At 37.3% G+C, this 20,175-nt stretch overlaps 1 protein-coding gene across 1 annotated transcript in view; it reads right to left on the bottom strand.

Annotated features, from left to right (window-relative positions):
- Positions 1–19,854, bottom strand: part of IL1RAPL2 (interleukin 1 receptor accessory protein like 2) — a 1,202,505-nt gene extending 1,182,651 nt beyond the window's left edge. The window contains exon 1 of the mRNA XM_004388912.1: positions 19,750–19,854. Coding sequence (XP_004388969.1) covers positions 19,750–19,831 — 82 coding nt within the window. The 5' untranslated portion in view covers positions 19,832–19,854. The remainder of the gene's footprint in view (positions 1–19,749) is intronic.
- Positions 19,855–20,175: the final 321 nt, after the last annotated feature.

Raw genomic sequence — 20,175 nt, 5'->3', positions numbered from 1 at the left:
GGAAATGGAAAGGCCATCTTCAGACTAAAAAACAACTGCAAAAAAATGTCATTGTGGCAACAAACTGTCAAAGCTTCTAAGGATGTTTTTGACCTAACCTCCTGGTCATGACATTCACCATAAGTGATGTGTTTCCTGCTCTCATTTTTCTAATCAGCAGGATGAGTAGATGAACCACATTTTAGTGCCATTCAGGGGCTCTACTCCAGAATTCAGAGGGACAGCAAAAAGAAGGGGCAAAGATACATGGTTGGGTAGTTAATTTTAAGTAAGTATGTCCTAAGGGACCCTTTGCTGTACAGTTTTCATTTTTACTACATTCAAGATGCAAGCAGGATCTAGGTTAGATTTCTTAACTCAAAATAAGATTTTAGATATCCGCTTACTAACTGGTCAGCTTTTTAAGAAAATGGAATTAATTATAAGTAAAAGGGAAGCAGGAATTAGTAGCAACAGCTCTGACCAAGCAGCAGTTAGGTGAAACACAAAGGATTTCTGAACGACACCTAGGGACTGAATAAAATGAAAAGTGGTAAGAGAGGTCTGGGGTTTGATATCAAAGGAGAAATTAGAGAGTGACTGAAGAAGAGCTCAAAGAGCTAGAAGACTTTGCTTTGAACAGAAATAAAAAGGAAGGAGATGCAGCGGCTCTATAAAAGGGCTAACTTAGACCTGGCTGATACAGCAGCATGCTGTTAAAATCAGGCCCTCCTACTCCCCTGACAATTGGGGGTCTAGTTCCTTTACATTGTCATTCCACTGGGTGTGCTGGGTATGGGAAAACACTGTCAAAAATGTTTGTACTACAAAGGGCTTAAGACTTGCTCATTTCCAGTTCAGCCATTGCCATTGTTTTGTCTAATATTTTGCAGTAAAGGCATAAGTTTAAGTATGGGATCCCTTGGCCTATATTTCAGATAGGGACCTTTTCTGTTCATTTACAAAGCATTTCTTGAGGCTCTTTGTAATCCCAGGCCACATGGATGGTATTTTCTCTTAGGGAGGAAAAAAAAAAAACGCAACTGACCTGCCCTCTCCCAGCCAACAAGTCTTACTTGTTCTCCCGTGCTATCTTAGGTAGTTCACAACACATGAGTCATAAAGAAGCAAGTCACTAAGCATCAAAGCAGGGTCCTCTGGAGCGTTCAGGAGACTAAACTGAAGTAGGTGATGTTTATACATGGAAAGCTCATCAAAGACAATCAATCTGTGAATGTAAGCTCTGCAGATGAGGAGGGAGCCACAGAGGGCTCTGATAACAACTGGTAAATCTTCCTTATCGAAACAGCAGAACCTGAGAGTATGTACAGTGTGCTCTGGCCACAGTAACAAACTGCAATAAGTGGAGTAATGAGTAAGTCAACGGTTGCTCAAACACTTCCTATCTCTATTTTTTCTGCTTCTCAATCCTGTCAGGGTGCCGGCAGTTCCCACGCACATTTATTCATTCATTTAATAAACATTTGTAGATCACCTACTAAGTCCAAGACACTCTGCTAGGTACAGAGAATTCAAAGAAACAAGTCTTGCCTTCAAAACGCTAATGGGTATGGTAGAAGAGACAGACACACAAGTAACTAAATCACAATATGACCAGTTCAATGAGACGGATTGACACAATAGCCACAACAATGGACTCAAACATACGAACAATCACACAGATGGCACAGGACTAGGACTGTTATATATTTAAAGTCACCATCAGTCGGAGCCGATTCGACAGCAACGAACAACAAGTGTAGAGGTATAAATGAAAAGCTGCAGGAGCACAGAGGAGGGACAATTAAGTCTACCTGAAAGAGATGAGTGTTGGGGGACAGGCATACTCGGGGAAAGCTTCACAGAGAAATGACATTTGAAATGGGCCTTCAAAGATAAGTTGGATTATCAAAAGGCAGAGGAGGTGGGAAGTGATATACACGTGAAAAGAAGCATAAGCACCAGAGCTCAGGCCTGGAAAAGTGAACAATTTGTTTGGGAACAATGAATAAGACCAGATCACTTGTGTATGGAGGAGTGTGAGGCCCATGAGAGAGATACAAGAAATAAGGCTGGATGAGCCTGAGGCCAATACTGATTATATATGCATGTATATGATAAACTATATATACATATATATATATAGTTTATCTCACAACTAAGGGGCCCTGGTGGCACAGTGGTTAAAGCACTCAGCTACTAGCTGGAAGGTTGGCAGTTCAAAGCCACCAGGCTCTCTGCAGGAGAAAGATGTGGCAGTCTGCTTCCGTAAAGGTTTACAGCTTTGGAAAACCTATGGGGCAGTTCTACTCTGTCCTTCCGGATAGCTATGAGGCAGAATCAACTTTATGGCAATGGGTTTCAGTAGCACAGTGCCTAGTATATTGTGTGGCATCAAATATTTAGCTATTGAATAAATAAATGAAAATTAAGGAGCAAATGAAAAAGGTTCATGTATGCCATAGATTGTATGCCACAAGGTATTTAAATATTATACTGTGTGCAGTAGGGAGCCAGAAGAGTTTTGTTTCATAGGAGAATGGCATACTCACATTGTAATTAAAAGAAACAAACGAACAAAACCACTATCTGCAAGCGTTATGGAAGATGGGTGGAAATGTAGAAGGCACTGGAACCGGAAGGTTAGGAGACCAGGTAGGAGGCTTGTGCAGTCTTTAGGAGAGAAACGATGAAAGGCTGAACTATGTCAGAGGCAGGTAGGGTAAAGAGGAGTGGGATGGATTTGGAAGATATGTTAGAAGTAGAATTAACAGAATTTGGTGATTAGTAGAGATGGAGGGCTATGAAAGATATGAAGATTGCACCATCTATTCTGGCTCAAATAGAATGGTAATGTCACTTTAACCAAGATAGGGTACAGAAGAGGAAGGGTGGGATTTGAAGAGATCAAAAGTTCAGTTTTGAACAAGTTGAGTTCAAAATTCCTGTGGGACATCCAAGTGAAGATGTCCAACAGGAAAACAGTGCATGTAACTCAAAAGAGACATAAAGACTGGATTCCTAGAACTAGAAGCCTCAAAAGGTCAGAGGTTCTCATCCCTGGCTGCACATTCAAATCACCTGGGAATTGAACCAAATCAAAAAACCGACTGATGTGCAGGACTCATTTCAGCTCAAATAAATCAGAATCTCTGGGGTGAGACCTCAAAAAGAGTATTTTAAAATAACTCCCCGGGTGATGCTAATAAGCAGCCAGTGTGGAGGAGTGCTAACAGGGAGGATAGTTAACAACAAGAGAGAGGAAACTCAGGGAAAGCATAAGGTGGTTTGTAAAACAAGGGATTAAGGAGAAAATGCTAGGGACAGGCAAAAGAAAAGAAAGGAAGCAATTATGGGGACTGGAAAAGAGTGGCCAGAAAGATAGGGACAGACCCAGGATAAGGTGGTGTCACTTAAGCAAAAGAAGTTGAAAGTGTCAAAGAGGAAGGAGTGTCCAGTAGCATCAAATTCTCTGGAGTGTCCCAATGTCCTGGATTGGCTTAAAGAGGAGCTATATGTCATCTTCTAAAGAACAGGAAAGTTCTGTGGAGAGGGAAGAGGGAGAGATAGGTCAAAAAAATTGTGCATGTTTTGGATACTGTTCGGGCTAGGTGAGGGCTAGATGCTGGAGGAAGAAGCAAGGACGTTAAAAGCAGAGTGGCTGGGGGAAGTACAAAGGTAAAATCTGCAAGCCTCATATCTTTTCCGTCTTCAACCACTGAGCACCTAACTTTTCAGAACTGCCTAAAAAGTAACTAGAGCTATACCTCACAGTCAGCTTCTTTGGGAAAAATGGAAAGAGCCAGAGGTAATTCCGTGAGAACCTAAGCAGAATAACTCTTACAAATTAGAGAATCGTGGGGGAGGGTGGAATGCTTAGTGCGTGTGTGCAAAGATTGGCCCAATCACGGTAACTATAAATGCTATGTTATCTGTTATTCCTTATTTCAGACTCTAAAGATAGCCATAGGCTGGTGAAACTCCGCTTCAGAGCTATAGAAAGAATGTATTACAGTGCCACCTGCTGGTAATGCTAAAACCAGAACCAAGTTTTATCTTTTTTTTTAAATCATTAATTCCCTGAGGCAGAGGATTGAAGAATACAAATAATTTTACTCTGATTTATATTTGAGGATGACGTCCTACTCAGTAACATCTTTTATTCAAAAGAATTCAAAATAAAGCTCTGCTTGAACCTTTCTATTATAGCAAACATGGAAGTATGTGAACGGAACACTAGAAGCTCAGGACTAGAACATCCCACCTTACCCCCTGCTTTCCATTCTGAGGCGCCTCATCCTACATTTCCTTTCTAGACACTCATTCTATTTCTCATAATTTTAAAACTGGAGAGATACTCAAGACACCATCTGTCTAGATATTTGTTTCTCGGCAAATATAACTCCTCACTCAACTAGTTGAATCTTATACTATCCTCCAGTCAAGCTGAGTTACTCAGTACTCAAAAATAGCCTTTACGCATCCATGCATTTGCTCCTGCTGTTCCCTCTGCTCAGAATACCATCCCCATCACTATTCTCAACCCAGTCTTCACAGTCAATGTCAAATGACACATTTTCCATGAAGCCTTCCCTAATTACCCTCACCACCAGCTGGAAATAATTTCTCCCTCATCTGAACAATCTCTGTACTTCTCTCAACACATTTACTATGTTATACCTTTCATAATAGTTGAAAACAAGATATATCCCTGGGTAGTGAAAAGAACATGAACTTTGGAATCAGTTCATGGACCAAAATCTGGATTTGCCATTTAATAGTTAGGGACCTCAGATACACATACCCTCCCTGAGCTTCACTTTCCTCATCTGTAAGATGAGGATAGAGAATGATGGCCGCACACAGAAGCAGCATGGCAGAGAGTTTAAGAGCAGGACTCTGCAGTCAGAGAAACCTGAGTTTAAATCCTGGCGTGGTACTTATTAGTTATGCAAAATTGGTCAAATTATTTAGCTAATCTAAGCCTCAGTTTCCCTATCTGTAAAATGAGACAAGAATAGGACCAACCTACCTCGGTGTCTTTGTACGAGGAGACAATGTATGTAAAGCGCCTGGCACATACTAGCACTCAACGCATATTAGATTTTCCATTCCCTTATGATTGACTGAGTTCCTTGGTGGCAAACATCATGTCTTGTCCATTTCTGAATCACCCGAAGGTGCCCAGCACAAGACCGTTTACATAGTCGGCCTGCATGTTTGTTGAATTAATACATGCTGTGTCTCTATGACATCCCTTAGCAGAATTTAGTTCCAAGCAGCCACTGTCTCTTTCCTCCACAAAGCAGTGGTGTCAAATATATGTCATTCATCTCAAGCGTTTAACGGGTACCCCTTAAAACCATGTGTTTCTTGTCTATACTCATTTAGGGAGAGCACACTTACAATGCAGCTCTCCTAAGTCACACCCACAGAGGGAAGCAGGGCCTGACTCTTCTTAGCCTGGGGGAAGGTCATTATATTAATGCATTTCTTTTAGAGGAGAACAGTCCTGCCTGGTGGGATCTTCACAAAGCATCGTGCTCCTCTATGATGAATTCTGATAAATATACGGAAGAACAAATAAAGCAACAATCAGAATAGGAACAATATTTTAAACCTGCATATTCAGTATTCCTGTGACAGACTAGGGTGTCATACATATTTTAAGGAATCTCTGGGTGACAGTATTCCCCAAGGATCAAACTACAAAAGGCATTAGGGGTGTACCTTTGCAGAGCACATATTTTGTTTAAGGCAAATTACACCCGTAAAAGTCAACAGAGCCACAAGGGATGCACTTTAGCCTGACGTGCCTACATGAGTTGGGTTATGATAGACACTCACCTAGCAGAAATTACAGACATTCAAAGCTTCTCTCCACTCTGGCACATACAGTATCCTTTCATTCCAAAACAAGAGTAGGAAGTAGCCCATCCTCTGCAGTTCTTGGCTGGTCTTGTGAGTGGGCTAAATCCCAACATCAAAATTAATAGAATGCTCAATTTATTCTTACTTTTCTCTCATTCTTCCCCTTTATGGACCGTAATGAATCCAACACAATCCCAAGCTTGGTAACGTCTATATTTGAATGATGTTACAAACCTGGACAAGATCCCTACATGGAATTGTTTTCAGACTTTCCAGTTTTTTAATCCATTCAATATTTTAATTAGCTTAATTATCCATACATTTTCATTTAAAGAGGACCCAGTGTCATAAAAGCATTTCGATATTTCAATAATATCAGATGTTGTTGATATTGTATTAACAACTAAAATAATGAACTTAGTTAACTCATTCTCTCCACTTCCCCTGCCATCCTTTATTGCCCAACTTAATGAAATGGTTAGAAATTTTCACTGTATAAATTGCTTTGCTGCTGATTCTCTCTCCCACTCTCTAACACACACACAAACTTCTAAGGGTCCTTGAATCCCAGGAATATACTTATTATAGCCAACATGCGAATTTTAGTAAACAATGAGACTTTTTTCATTTGGATTAGACTGGCAAACATTTGTTAATCGACAATAACCAGTGTTAGTAAATGTGTAATGAGAGGGGAATTCTCAAATGTTGTTAGTGGGAATACAGTTGGCACAGCTGACTTTGGTAGACAATTTGTCAGTGTCTTTTAAAAAATTAAATACAATTTTTATCCAGCATTTCCACTTCTAGGAATTGATCCTACAAAGATATTTGCCCTTATAGTATACTAAGATTGATGTAAAAGGGTGCTCCTTGCAGAATTGTTTTCGAGAATCCTTGTGATAACACCCTAGTCTTCATCAATAGAGCACAGGTTTAAAAATTTATTATAAATCCCCACAATGAAATACTATGCAGCATTTAAAAGAGTGTTAGATATGTATTGCCGTGAATTAGAGGATATAGATATGGAACCCAAGTTAAGTGACAGATCAAGCTGTAGAACTGTATGTACAGTATGATTCCATGTTTGAAAAATGCATATAATTTAGAATATATACATCATCTATATATATATATATGCAAAGAAAATATCTGAATGAATATATATGAAATTTAATGATGAGTTAACTCTGGGAATGAAATCACAAAGGTTTTCTGTTTTGTTATTGTTTAAAATTTTATTAAGCATGATATATATTCGTAACCAGAAAAAAAAATTAAAACAATTCCACTTCTTGATTTCCAAGATATTATTAAGTGCAAAAAAAGGGCAAAAAAGTAGATAGACAGATAGATAGATAGGTTTTGCTACATTTTATACAAAAAACAAAGGGAAATAAAATAATATGTTAATTTTTGCCAAAAAAGGAAGGAAAAATAAAAAACTAAAGAAATTGATTATAAATAGGGATGTGTGAAATTGGGTAGAAGGGATAGGTATGGGAGTGAGACTTCTTCAATTTATTCCTTTTTATATAATTTTGAAATTTCAATAATGTAAATGTTTTACATCTTCAAAAATAAAAATTTAATTAGGATAAAAATCAAATTGAGTTCAAACAGGAACAAATGACTGTATTTATTTATCAAACTAATCATCGTCACAGGAAAAAGTAAATTTAAGTAACTTTTGAACACATCGCTGTGACTATACAGTTTTAGTAGGACGAATTCTAGGACAAAAAGAACTACAAAACATCTCATTTATTTAACAGGTTTGATGTAGGTAGTGGTGTAAGTTCAAACTATTTTGTATGAATTATAGGATAAAACATTTAAGTAAATATATTGATTGTTGATGGGAATGAGGCTTCTCATTGTGGGAAAAGGAGATACAAGTATGGGATGGGAAAAGATGAGGAAGAACACTGATGTTGGATTTGAATTTGGAAGTATATAAAATCATAATTTTAAAAAATAAATGGTTTATGAATAACATTTTCCACTAAAAGGAACCAAGGCTCCTTGGAAAAATGGCTGATTCCAGTGCTGGGAAGAGAAAGTACAAAGATAAGCCTGGTACATCTTCTTATGCCAAAAAAACAAGGAAGTGCTCAAAGAGCGATAGGGTATCAAAGGATAACAGGGAAATTTCCACTTTGGGCTATGATGAAATAACTAGAACTAGACTAGCTCACCCACAGTAAGCAACCAGAAAAATGGATAAAATATATAAAGGAACTGTTTTCAGGTAGTGAAAGACTGTGGTCTCAGAAGAAAGGGAAAGTTATGAAGCAACTCTATAATCATGCCAGATCTCTGCCTGGGGATAATTGCCCAACTGTGGCATAGTGAGATGGAGTCCAAAGTGAGCCCAGTGATTCTGCTGAACTGAAGCTACATATGTCAGAGTTCATGACAGCTAAAATGGCTGTAACCTTCAGTAAAAGGAGAAAACTTCACAGAAAGGAGCACCTGAAATCTGCGTGAGGGTTATCCATGAGTCCCTTGCTGAGAACTGGGCTGAACATGCACAAGTCAAGACAACCAAAGGCTTATCAGAGAGCAGCCACTACAGAGTTTAGAATGGAACAGTGATATTAAAGGATAAGCAATGCTGGGGAACACCTTGTTAATTAACACCTAGGCATCCAGCTAAGATACCATAAAGACCCTGCCTTAAGAGTAAGGACCATGCCATAGAATAAGGCTTTCTCTAGACCCACCCTAACAGAGCCTAAAACCAGCCCTGAGGAGAACCACAGGGGAGAAAAAGGTTAGAGTTTGAGTCCCACCAAGTTATAGGCGATTAGAAAACCTCTTTGGTTTTCCACATATCCACCCTAACAAAATTTAAAACCAAGTTACAAAAGTTCAAGATCAGTAATTAAACTGATACTAGAACAAAAGCCAACACCTTTTAGAGGAACATAATAGAATCCAGTGTCTCTACAATGTATTATTAACAAGTTCTAGTACACAATAAAAAAATTACTTGATGTGGAAAAGAAAGAACAAAGTAACTCACATCAACAACAACAAAAAAGAGTTAATAAAAACCAACCTTGGGGTGGCCCAAATATGTATTTAGCAGTTAGATACTTTAAGACAGCTATTATAAATATTTTCAAAGAACTAAAAGAAAATATGTCCAAAGACTTAAGAGAAAATCTAGCCTTAAAAAGTGACCAGATAAGAAATGCCAACAGAGAAATGGAAACCCTAAAAAAGATACAAATGGAAAATCTAAAATTTAAAAGTACAATAACTGAAATGAAAATTTCACTGCATGAGTTTATACCAGATACTAGAAGAATCAGTGATCTTGAAGAGAGATCAACAGAATTTTTTAAATTTGAAAAACAGTTGAAATAAAATACAGAATTTCAGTACCTGAGGGACAATATAAGACAGTAAATCTTACATGTAAATAGGAGTTACAGAAGGAGAATAGAGAATGTGGCAGAAAACATTTGAAAAAGAATAGACAACTCTTTCTTTCTGAAATTTGATTAAAAAATTGAACTTTTAGATTCAAAAAAGTCAGCTACCCCTAAGCATGATAAATACAAAGAAACCATCAGCTAAACACATAATAGTCAATGGATTGAAAACCAAAGAAAATGATATCCTTAAAAGCAGCCAGGAGTGGGGGAAGGCTGGTAAGATTGATCACTGGGTTCTCATCTGAAACAACAGAGGCCAGAAATTAATGGACATCTTTAAGTACTTAAACTGTCAACCCAACCTTCTATATCCAGACCAAATATCTTTTAAAATGAGGGTGAAATAAAGACATTTTCATATAAACAAAAGCTAAGAGAATTTATCTCCAGCACACCTGTACTAGAAGAAAGGGTGAAGGATGGTCTACAAGCTGAGAAGAAATAATACAGTAAGGAAATTCAAATTAGCAAGAAGGAAAGAAGAGCACTAAAAATGGTAACTAAGTGGTGAATATAAAAGTTATGCTTTTTGCTTCCCATAAATACCTGGAAAACAGAAAATTACTATTTGAAGCAACAATAATGATAGCATAAGGGAGAGTATATACGTATAAGAAAAAGATACGACAGTAACACAAATGATGAGGGGCTTCTGGAGAATTATACTGTTATAATTACATTTGTGAACTGGGAGGTAAGTAGTGTGAAGTTTGAAATGTAAAGTATGAAATAAGAAGTGGGATGTATAAGGCATGAAGTGATAAGTTGGAAGAGGAAAGTAACAAATATTATGGTTCAGGTGTGAAGTATGCAATGGTACTATATCGACTCTATATAGACGTTGCAAAGTAAAGGATGCATATTGTGAACCCTAGAGCAGGGGTCAGCAATCTTTTTTGTAAAGAGCTAGATAGTAAATATTCTATGCTATACAAAGTCTTTGTGGCAACTACTCAACTCTGTCATTGTAGTACAAAATCAGCCATAGACAATATGCAAACAAATGAGTGTGGCTGTGTGCCAATAAAATTTTATTTACAAAAACAGATGATAAAGCAGATTTGGCTCACAGGCCATCCTTTGCCAACTCTGCTCTTAAGTATCCACTAAACATAATAATAAACATCATGATAAATGGAGAAAATATTGAAGTTGTCAAGGATTTCATTTCACTTGGATCTACCATCAACATATTAAGAATTACATTCATGGCAAATGGACTAAACACTTCATCTAAAAGACAGAGACTGTTAGACTGGATAAAAAACAAAGCTCAATTATATGCAATCTGAAAGAGATGCACTTTAAATTTAAAGCTACAAATAAGTTGAGAGTAAAATGATAGAAAAAAGATACCATATACCATGAAAACAGTAAGCAATAAGTTGGCCCAGCTATATTAATACCTGACAAAGTAAATTCAAGATGAAGAGCATTACAAAAGATAAAGAGAATATTTTCTCAGGAACACAACAACTCTAAATATGTACATAACTAATAAGAGCTTCAAAATTCATGAAGCAAAATTGACAAAAGGGAGAGACAAATTCACAATTATACTTGGATATTTTAATATTCTCTCACTAATTGATAGAACATGTTTCAAAAAATCACTAAGAACATAGAAGATACAAACAATATTGTCAAACATCTTGATTTGATTGATATTTACTGAACACTACACAGCAGAATACACAATGCACACGGAATATTCATCAACAGAGGCAATATGCTAGGATATAAATCAGAATAAATTTCAAAAGATTGGAAATCTTGTAGAATATGTTCTTGACCACGATTAAATTAGAAATAGTAAAAATATCTAGGAAATTCTTAAATATTTGCAAATCAACTAACACACTTCTAAATAACTCTGCTTCAAAGAAGAAATCACAAAGGAAATTAGAAAATATTCTGAACTGTATTTTTACGCAAATAAGCGCAGCTTGTACGTCTGTTTGCCACCCGTGCCCTCCCCCAAGAAGGTATTTTCATAAGCATCGCTACGCCAACTTTTTTTACATGTTGCTGTAAAAAAATTAACATAGCGCACTTACAAAAATACCTTGTGGGGGAGGGGGAGGTTGGCAAACAACATAAAAGGTGCGTGTTATTCACGTAAAAATATGTTACATAATTGATCCAAATTTCTGGTGTATATCTAAAGCAGTGTTTAGAGGGAAACTTATAACTTTAAATGCTTACAACAGAAAAGAAGAACAGTTTAAAATACATTATCTAAGTTTACATCTTAAGAAACTAGAAAATTTAGAGTAAGTCAAACCCAAAGCAGAAAGAAACAATAAAGAATGGAGCATAAATCAACTAAATAAACAAGCAACAGAAAATTAACTAAGCCAGAAGCTGGTTCTTTGAAAAGATTAGTGAACTTGATAAGCCCCTAGGAAACACGACTAACCAAGAAAAATGTGAAAATTACCAATATCAGGAATGGAAGAAGAGATAATGCTACAGACATTAAAAGGATACTATGTGAATATTATGAATGACTCCATGCCCATAAATTTTAAAATTTAGATGAAATGGATAAATTTTTCACCAAAAGAATTACCAAAATTGACTCAAGAAGGAAGAGAAAATCTGAGTAGCCTTGTATCTACTGAAGAAACCAAATCATTAATAAAAAATCTTCCCATAAAGAGAACTTCTCAAGTCCAGATAATTTCATTGGTGAATACTATCAAACACTTAAAGACAAAATAATGCCATTTCAGAAAATAGAAGAGGTGAGAACCTTTCTTAACTTATTTTATTAGGACAACATAATCCTGATACCAAAACCTAATGAAAATATTTATTTAAAATTACAGGCCAATATTTCTCACGAATATTGCAGATATCTTCACCAACAACTAAAAAATAGCAAAATAAATCCAGTAATATATTAAACTATAATATATCAGGACTAAGTAGAGTTTATCTCTTTGAAGCAGGGCTGGTCCAACATTTGAAAATGAATCAGTATAATCCATCACATTAACAGAATGAAGGAGAAAAATCATCTGATCATCTCAATAGAAGCAGAAAAAGCATTTGACAAAATTCAGTACCAATTCATAATAAAAAACGTCTCAGAAAACTAAGAATAGAAGGGAAAGTCCTAAATCTCAAAAAGAACACATACAAAAAAACCTATAGCTGACATCATACTTAAGATGAAAAATAGTGAGAGAGTCTGGAGAAGAGAAAGTAAATATTAACTAAGGAATACAAGTGAAGAATATATGGGTGTTCACTGCACTATTCTTGTAACTTTTCTGTAGATTTGAAATGTTTTGAAATAAAAAAGTTGAGAAAACATAAAAAAGAAACTAATTCCTACCTATCCCTCAGATTTCCAAGTCAAGTTCTGGTTTCCCCAAAGGGAATCATTGCAGACTTCTTCCTCACGTGGCTATCCTTTGCAGTCAACTCTGTAAAATTACTGCAGAAATCATTAGCCATAACTATTCTACTAAAAAATTCTCTCTCCTACCAATCTAATCAGGACTCAGAAGCCTATATCATTTAGCCTGGTTTCCCTATTCAACATCAACTCCTTCCCACTTGCTGACTTGCACCCCTCCCTAGACACACAAGTTATAGTCACTGTCATCTCCACTCATTCACTTACACTGTGTCTCTACCTTGAGTGCCCTCCTCCATCCCTCATTCCAGCCCAGTCTGGTCCTACCTGGCTGTGAAGGCTTGCCTCAATTCCTTTACCTTCCACAGAATGTTCACTATTGATTCTGCCCTTCTCTGCCTCCCCTAGCTTTTGGGGCCTGTGCTATACAAGTCTAATATTCAATCGTATTTTCGTGTATTAATCTTCAGAAGTTTAATAAGAGTATTTCCTCTTATTATTTCCTGTTATTATTTAGTAAGAGTATTTTCTTCCCAGTTAACAAGATCTCTTATTTAATCAGAGATTTAAACAACTTTGAGGAAAAAAAATTAATTTAATTATAACTGCTAAACATCATTCCAAATTCAATTTTGATTAGTGTTACTTGCATATTTTTAACATCATTGTATTTTGTGTTCTGCTTTTGCTGTTTACTATTATTTTATATTAACATTTCTGCATAAGATCTAAATACTGGTCATTTTAATAGTTATATAGTGTGCCATTAGGTTAGCATCATTTTCTTAGCCATTCATTTATTGTAGTGAGATTAAGTGTTTTTGAACAGAGGAGGTTTGATTTATTTTCTCTCAACCTCTCCCCCTACTCTTCACCTACTGGAAGAACAGTGGAATGTTGCACATACAGTAAGAGTTCAATAACTATTCCATGCCTGGCTATGCCTTTGGCCATAAAAAAATTCAATGACTCCATGACTGAGAATTCTAAAATTATTTCCTCTTCACCTTCTTTAATGAGTTTCATTTAGCTCAGTTCTTGGTACAAGTTTTTTTCTGATTGATCTCTCTCATCTCTGCATACTCCCTACATGCTGGGTACCACTGTCTTAATACCCAGATCCCCACTGTTTCCAAACTTTGTTCTATACCGCTCCTAGTGACCTACCAAATCCTTCCAGCACCACTTTTCCCTTCCTTCAAAGACATGGTTTCCTTCAGACAAGGCACCCTAATTAAAGAGCTAAAAGTACCAAGTGTCAGAATGTCCGTTTCAATTGAAGAACAGATCATAGGGAGGTATTTTCCTCCTTGATTTTAGTTCATTGGAATAAATTTGCCATTGTTGTTAGGTGCCGTCGAGTCAGTTCCGACTCATAGCGACCCTATGCACAACACAATGAAACCCTGCCCAGTCCTGCACCATCCTCACAATCGTTGCTATGCTTGAGCCCGTTGTTGCAGCCAGTAAGTCAATCCATCTCGTTGAGAGTCTTCCTCTTTCACTGACCCTCTACTTTATCAAGCATGATGTCCTTCTCCAGGGACTGATCCCTCCTGATAACGTGTTTAAAGAATGTGAGATGTAGTCTCACCATCCTTGATTCTAAGGAGCATTCTGGTTGTACTTCTTCCAAGACAGGAATAAATTTAGGAGATGAGATTTCAATAGCACCCTAGTTGATCTACTAATTTCTAATCTAGTACTCCAGCGCTCCTCAGTGAAAGGTACAGTGTGAATATTCTCAGAGCAACATTACTCCTAACCGACATTTTAAAATAAAACATTTTATTGTCTTCTCTTAGACAACTCAAAGTATATTTTATTTTATTTTTAATTACATAACAATCTATTTCACAAGGTAAGTTATTTTGTTCATACTTGGAAATGGACTGAGAGACTCATTCTAGCTTTTGTCAGAAATATAGAATCATACAAGCTCTACTTCTGCCTTTATGGTCCTCAGTTGTTTGACTGAAAATTCTAAAACCAATGCATTTCTAGTGAGGACAAACTTCTTCCCCTTTATCAACAATCAGAAAATCCCATAATCTATAAAACTTTAAGCCAAAGCCTCATATAAACCATTCTATCATTATATGGAATTGAGTGGCTCTGTTCAAGTCACTCAACACATGTCTGTAAGGACTTACTGTGTACCAGCAAGTCTTCAAACCCTCCTCACCACTCAGGACTACATTTTTCTAGCTGATTCAGATATTTTGGTAGCTCTTCAATATTCCTTCTAACACCACATCACTGAGAAATTGCTTTCAATGGTCATTTTCCAGATGAACTGACTGCAGGATACATAATTTGGGTTCAAAACTAAACATCTCCTCTCATCAAACTGGTCACCCTATGCCCTTCTCCGATTTGGAGATCCAGGCTGTGAGAGCTGAATGCCAACAACTCTATAACACAGCACACATTTTGCTGCAGAAGTAGTGGCCCAAGAAAAGCAAAGGGAACAGTTTAATATCCCAAATAATAAAGTCTATGTATACTCTGGGGACATAATTTTTCAGATAAAAAGAAATAACTAAATAGAAGCTCATGAGTGACTTCTTGATGGAGAATAATTTCTCTCATCCGTCCTATTAAAACTTAGTCTTAGATGTAGGTATCCTCTACTGGGAAACGAAATGGACATTTCTGCCATCGGATTTTGTCAAGATATTATCCAATTCCCTGCCATAAAGAATGACATCTTTAAGTAAACATACTTTTAATACCGTAAACTTTCTAAAGGGCCTTATGTATTTACTCATAAGTTTAGAGAATGTGGGTACTGAAGGACATCAGGAGTGTACTTGTTGTTGTTGTTAGCTGCCATCGAGTCGGCCCCTGATTCATGGCAACCCCATGTACAATGAACAAAACACTGCCTGGTCCTATGCTATCCCCATGATCGGTTACAGATCGGATCATTGTGATCCCTAGGGTTTTCACTGGCTGATTTTTGGAAGTACATCACCAGGCCTTTCTTCCTAGTCCATCTTAGTCTAGAAGCTCAGCTGAAACCTGTTCAGCATCATAGCAACATGCAAGCCTCCAGTGACAGGTGGCAACCGTGCATGAGGTATGTTGGTTCTAAATTAAGCCCGGGTCTCCTGGATAGAAGGTAAGAATTCTACCTACCACTGAACTACCACTGCCCCGCTGGAACATCAAATCTTCCCTGCATGAGTACTCTGCAAAGAAGACAACAAACCAACACTTGGCCAATCCGTTACAGTCCTTAATATTAAACGTTAGTAAGTTTAGTAAGTTCTAATGCAACCAGGCCCTAGATGCAGTCTCAGAGCCACCTTTTCTGTTTTCAGAGTCAAGGTTAATGGTTGGGCTTGCCCAATGTGAAATATAACCTGTGTTGGTGGCTTCTAAAAATTGTACATCACCAGAAACCAGGTTTGCTTTCATGTGTGTCCAGACTAAATTTAAAAATTAATAAATAAAATAAAAAACTCATGTCTACTCTTAAGTTCTTTTCCTTCCTTGACAAATACAGAAGAAGAAACTTAAATTCCTTGGTCCTCTGTCTTGTGCATAAGGGAGGCCCTTGGCATCAATACTTGTAGGGATCTTAGTTGAAAGGGATCCCTGTCTACAAGTAACTGCACAGAAATCATCATAACTGGCTTCACGTCAGGCACTAAATAGTTATAAATGTTAATGAGTAAAGGGCACAATCATTCTTTATTTTTTAACTTGGGGGAAGGCAAAGGGGGAGAAAAATAAAAGCTCTTCATTCCATTGGTGATTCCAAGGACAGCCGTACAAGCTTGAACCTGGATCTCATTAACTGTCAAAGGCCAAAGGACCTCACAAATTGCATAAAGTAAAATTTTGAACTACAGACTTGCCAAAGCATTTTTAATGTTCCTCAAAAGATAAGGCCACCTTACTAACTAGATAGTAGAAAAGAATTATCTTAGGTGAAGGGAAGGACAGCACACACTACAGGGGAAGTCAGCACAACTGGACTAAACCAAAGCTAAGAAGTTTCCTGAATACAATCAAACACTTTGAGGGACAGAGTATCAGGGGTAGGGGTCTGGGAACCATGCGTTCAGGGGACAACTAGGTCAACTGGCATAACAAAGCTTATTAAGAAGATGTTCTGCATCCTACTTTGGTGAGTGTCATCTGGGGTCTTAAAAACTTGCAAGCGGCCATCTAAGATGCGTCAATTGGTTCCAACCACCTGGAGTAAAGGAGAATGAAGAACACCAAAGACGCAAGGAAAATAATAGCCCAAGAGACAGAAAGGGCCACATAAACCAGAGACTTCATCAGCCTGAGACTGGAAGAACTAGATGGTGCCTGGCTACCACCAATTACTGCCCTCACAGGGAACACAGCACAGAGTCCCAGATGGAGCAGGAGAAAGGTGGAGTGCAGAGCTCAAATTCTAGTAAGAAGACCAGCCTTAATGATCTGACTGAGACCGGAGGTACCCCAGAAAGCATGGCCACCGGATTCTCTATCAGCCCAGAACTAAAACAATTTTCGAGGCCAACTCTTCAGACAGGGATTGGACTGGACTGTGGGACATAAAGTGATACTCGTGAGGAGTGTGCCTCTTAGCTCAAGTAGACACAAGAGACTAAACCGGCAGCTTCTGTCCGGAGGTGAGATGACAAGGCAAAGAGGGTTAGGAGCTGGTTGAATGGACATAGGGAATCAGGGGTGGAAAGGAGGAGTGTGCTGTCACAGTATAGGGAGAGCAATTAGAGTCACGTAACAATGTATGTATAAATTTTTGTATGGGAAAAAATTTTTTAAAAAAAGATAAGGCCACCTAAAATAGGACTGTCATTAATTAGAGTGCAAATAATTCTATTGTCCACATAAAATAATAATAATAGCAACTGTGCAAGGGCTGGGAAGGGGGAGGGGGTTATAACAGAGATTTCTTAACATAAGTGAAACCTAATGAGTGAAAAGAATTGTGCCAAAATGCCCCCACTTTCATCAGCTGTGGGCAACTTACGATGCCCCTTATTCATCCTATGCCCGATTTTCTTTCTGTATTAAGAAATCAAAACAACATACACAGACACACAAAAACCAACATCAACCTGTTAGTCTTCTCTGCCAACCCCATATATACACCAAAGAGAAGCAGGAAAGCTTGAGAGAAAGACCAACCGTACGTTCAAATCATCTCCATTTCCCAGACCTAGAGAAAAGTTGTGTTCCAATATTACAATTGCTATTGTTTTGGGAGGTGACTAGGAATAGAGGGATAGGAGAAAGGAGACTGAAACCATTCAAACACCTTCCTTTAAGGAGGATATCTTTTGGGGCAATGTTTCTTCAATGAAGCTGTCATTAATTAGAGTGCATATGTCATTAGAGTGTCATATGATACCACTTGGTCACACTAAGAAGACAAAGCTAAGTATCCCTATTAAGCCACAAACAGCCCCACGCTTGACAAGACTAAGGGGGTAAAGCATTAAAAAGCTGATATTTGATTGGCACTTGTGCATCACTGATAACCTTCTCTACCTACATATTTTTTTAACAGCCTCTCTCCTCATAAATAATAGGCACAGCAAAAAAAAAAAAAGACAGAACACATAAGTAGTAACTTGTTTCTATCTTTTAGCCTAGATTTTACTTGAATTAAGCTACCATAATATAGATGGCTTTTTAAACGCTCAATTCTTTTTTTTCCCCCTTTTCAGATGCAGCTAGAGACATTATGACATAACCAAGTGAGGAAAATGAAATCTGGTTCAACAGGTTACATTTGCTAGAAAGTAATCTCTCCAAGTGTTTTATTTCAGCAATAATCAATCTGAACCAAGATTGAAAGTGAAAGTGTTACTTCAAAAGCAAGGCAAGAAACGGCAGCCAAGAATGATATGCCAAGTTGGAGATATAATAGGTAAAATGTTACACATAAATACAGCTTAAAGAGAGTCACAATATACAAGTGATTTAAATACATACATCAGTCTATAAGGGGAAGAAAAAGCCCTACCTTTACCAATCCAGAATCCTCTGGACTTCAGCAGTGTTGCTCTATTTCATAACTTGTGACTCACTTTTGTGAAAGATTTATTAATATACTATCAATTGAAGAACAACAATTTTCTTTAGGTATTTCAATTAGCAAATATTCTCGCCTCAGAAAACAAACATTAACCAAACTTCAAGTCCAGCATCTCTTGCTTTGAAAAATAAGCTTGTACTTTATTGCCTGGATTTTAAACTTCATGAGAAAGTAAAGAGCATGCATTTAATTCTGGAAAATAACTGAATTGGAAGCCAGTAGAAAGAACCATTGTAATCATTGGTTTCCATATAGTAACAGAGTTCTCAGTGTCTTACTAGAGTGATTACAGACACAAAATCAATTCTTAAAATCTCATGCATGGTTTGTAATTATAGTTAGAATGTATAATCAAAACTGAAAGACATATATATCCAAGTATTAAACAATGATTAAGCTTTGATTAGGATGTCTACTGGTTACAGCTAATCTCTTAATTCAATCATGGCTGTCTGCCAGACCACCATGTTCTAGGAATAGATACTTCTTCTCAAGAAATTCCTCTTCAGGCAATTAGCTAATATTTCCTCACTTGGAGGCTTTAAACTTCTGCGTATTACGGATTTGGTACAAATGTGAGGAACGAAAGCTCGCTGTTATTTGTCAAAATCTTTTGTTTAAACTATAATGCTACACACTCAATTAGGATGTCAAGGATGTATTTTTTTAAATGTTTCCTACCTTTTCATTTGTAAATGCTTGCTCCCAGGTGTACATTTACAAAAGTCAACCAACCCTAAGAAGGTCTATGTGTCTTTGGAAAACACAAGGCCTTAACATTTCATTGTTCCCTGAGAGAAGACTAGCGATGGAGGTTTAACAAAATTCTACCAGTTCCCCAACATTTTCTCAGTGGTAGGCTAAAACCTCATTTTTATTTTGGCCACTTGCCAACATAGCTGGAATACAAATGCTTCTGTTTAAAGATATTCATAGTTAAAAGACACAGAAGCCCCCTGGATGCTCACAAAAACACACATTTTTGACAAAATAGTGAGAAGTTGCCAGAAACTTACCAGAATTTCTCTTTGAAACCATCTTCAAATTTGTGCTGACTACAGAACAGACCACAAGGACCAAAAGAAATGGTGGCTTCATCTTTCACTTTCCTCGGCAGCTGAAAAGTCAAACAAGGAACATGAGGTTTAAATCACAGATCTTTGCCTCAACAAAGCAACAACTATGATTTCACATTTCTCAAAGACACATTACAGAAATAATGACAATCTGGTAACTTCTGGCTTTATTTTTATGCAAATGGAAAAAATATGAAAGTGTACAATCAAATAGTTTTAGTGTTCCCTACTTAAAACTTTTCAATGGCTTCCCACCAGCTTCAGAGTAAAATCTGCAATCCTTCTGTTAGCATTCGAGGGCCTGCATGGTGTGGCCCCTCATCTACCTTTTTAATCTTATTTCACGACACTCTTTGTTGGCAATGT

Source organism: Trichechus manatus, unplaced genomic scaffold (genome assembly GCF_000243295.1).
Source record: "Trichechus manatus latirostris isolate Lorelei unplaced genomic scaffold, TriManLat1.0 scaffold00221, whole genome shotgun sequence".
Lineage (NCBI taxonomy): Eukaryota > Metazoa > Chordata > Mammalia > Sirenia > Trichechidae > Trichechus > Trichechus manatus.
This window is presented reverse-complemented; position numbering and strand designations above follow the sequence as displayed.